Here is a 2775-nt window from a genome sequence, read left to right as displayed (position 1 = left end):
TGTGTGTGTGTGTGTGTGTGTGTGTGTGTGTGTGTGTGTGTGTGTGTGTGTGTGTGTGTGTTTTCGACAGCTGAGGCGGCTTCTCTCAGAAGTCTTGTGGGAGTTTTTCTTTGAAAAATCGAGGGGCTAAGTCAAGGTCGTGAGGGGGGTCTGAAGTCAGAGGTCAGAGGTGAAGGTTTTGCTTTTAGGAGGTTCAGGGTTAAGAGATGAATTGAAGTTAATGGAACGTCTCCACAGATGCAGGATTTTTGGATTCTGGAAGGAGAAAGGAAAACAAAAAGGGAAAAGATGACGAAATTTAAAAAAATGAAGGCAGAGTGAGACGAAATAAAGAAAAGAAAGATGAAGACTGAACTAAAAAAGGGACACTAAAAAAGAGAAAAGGTTAAAAAAAAAACAGAAAAAAAAAGAAACTATTACTTGAAATGAAAAAAAAGGGATGAAGACAGCTGAAAAATAAGCTCCTGCCTTTTATAAAAACATCCTAAAAACGTAGAAATGTCATATAAATGTCCTAAATTCCTAGAAACGTCCTAAAATCCCAAATAATGTACTAACATCTTAAAAATGTCTTAAAATACTTGAAATGTCCTAAAATCCAAGAAATGTCCAAAGAACCTAGAAATGTCACCAAATCTGAGAAATGTCCAAAAATCCCAGAGACATGTTTGTGGCTCCTGCGATTGGCCCCTGACCTCATGTCCTTTTGCAAAAGTGGCCCCCAGGCAAAGCAAGTTCGGTATCCCAGATTTAACCCTTTGCCCTCCATATTTTCTCCTCTGTCTTTTTGTCTCTCCCTCTGCAGCTCTGTCAAGTTTTATTAGCGAGACATTTGACACTGAGGTGACACCTCTCCCTCTGTCGTGTCTCAAGGTTAAGTTCAACACAAGTTCAACACCAGCGTCTCTCTGATGCTCACAAAGGCTTCATTCACAGTTTATCAACAAAACGGATGTTAAAAATGATAAAAGGCAGAGAAAAGAAGGATTTGTTGTGATGCTGTCGGCAGTATGAAGCTTGAACGAAGTCAACAAGTCTGATTTAGAAGTGAGATCAATTGTGCTTGTACTTTACCAGGAAAATCCGCTCAGTATCGATACTTCTTTGCAGGGAGTCTCAGGTACAAACAGTCAAACAATACAGCAACAGAAACAGATTAAATGGCAGAAACTTATCAAGATGACAGATTGTACTATTACAAAATGTGGACGTCAGTATTACAGTTTCACCAAAAAATGCACGACACTGAACAAAAAAGACATTTATTAATTTAAAAAAAAAAAAAACTCTTCCAAAACCCAAAAGTGAAGGTTTAAAGTAAAATGATAGCCTTAACGTTTGATAATAATAAACTAGCTTTTTTGACTTTATTTTCTTTTATGCTTTTCAGAAATGTCAAATTATGTTTAATAATAATAATATAAAAAAAACTTTATTATTATTTCACAGTTGCTGCTCTCTCTCTGTCTCTCTCAGGGTTGGACTTACCCTTCATGATGATGCCCCACCCTCTGCTGCCCATGGGGCTGCCGCCTGCGTCCGTAGCCATGGCGATGTCGCAGATGAACCACCTCAACACCATCGCCAACATGGCCGCTGCAGCCCAGCAGATACACACTCACGTACACAGGGCGCCTGTCATCAAGGTAAAACATACACACAAAAAAACAAAAAAAACCCAGAACCATAGAGGATCCAAGTATTTTCCCTGAGGAACGCCTAAATAAAGAGCTTTTACTATACTTTAGATTAGATTCAGCTTTATTGTGGATGCAACATGATGGTGTGCTCTCTGTAATTCACACTGGTAACCCGTAGTAACCGTATTTAAACCTCTAATGGTTCGCTTCAGATCTGAATCACTGTTTACACCTCACTCTTTCATGCCTCCTCTCTGTCTCTGCAGGAGAGAGTGTGCGACAGTCCCTCTCTGTCTCCATCTGTTGATGAGACCAACACTCCTCTGCAGTCGCAGCCCAGCAGCTCGGCCTCCAGCTCGCCCGAAAGACTCGGTACATACACGCACATATATCACTGAAATATGACCAATGACCGGTCGAGTACTTGATCGAGAGAAAATTATTCAGCAACTGTTTTGATAATCAATAACGTTAATTTCAAAACGACGACCAAATGACTGAGCCATTTATCGAGAAAATCAACTGATTAATCAATACTATAATTTAGTTGCAGGCTTCTCCACGTTCAGTTTTGGAAACTAGGGATTTTTCTCCATTTTTAAGTATGACTGTTTTTTAATTAATTTTTGTGAAAAGATATTTATTTTTAACCTTTTTTTTTTTTTGCTTTTTTTAGCTTGAAAAATTCTTTGGAATATTTTTTCTTGTCACTTTTTTTCTTTTTTTCTTTTAATTTTTTCTTTTTTTCTTTTTAAAGAAAGCATAACATCCAAATCCGTAGGTCTGCCAAAAAAATCACCGAAATGACACCATTTGTCACAGTCAGAAAGTGTGGAAACAGAAATTATTGTTGGATTTTAAATATTCAACAGTCTTTGACAAATGTATGTAAAATATATAAAAAAATTATTTGTTTGCTTCGGGGATGATCAAAAATAAATAAATAACAGTCCCTTAGGCCTATTCTTATTGTTTTAAAACTACACATACATACATATTTGGATCTCAAGCTACCCAGGCCTGTCACACCTGTCACGCCTGTTTTGCTTCCTCAACAAGGGCTACAGAAACGCACAGATCTGCAGATGTATTTACATATACATGTGTGCAAACATCATGTGTTCACGCACAAACA

At 37.8% G+C, this 2775-nt stretch overlaps 1 protein-coding gene across 1 annotated transcript; it reads left to right on the top strand.

The window, feature by feature from the left end:
- Positions 1–1476: 1476 nt before the first annotated feature.
- LOC121966559 (dachshund homolog 2-like) lies at positions 1477–2038 on the top strand (the record flags this gene model as incomplete). The annotated part of the gene is made up of 2 exons (XM_042516637.1): positions 1477–1646; positions 1907–2038. Coding segments are annotated over 2 exons (302 nt in total), but the record flags the coding sequence as incomplete, so codon positions are not given.
- Positions 2039–2775: the final 737 nt, after the last annotated feature.

This window comes from Plectropomus leopardus, unplaced genomic scaffold, assembly GCF_008729295.1.
Source record: "Plectropomus leopardus isolate mb unplaced genomic scaffold, YSFRI_Pleo_2.0 unplaced_scaffold25042, whole genome shotgun sequence".
Lineage (NCBI taxonomy): Eukaryota > Metazoa > Chordata > Actinopteri > Perciformes > Serranidae > Plectropomus > Plectropomus leopardus.
This window is presented reverse-complemented; position numbering and strand designations above follow the sequence as displayed.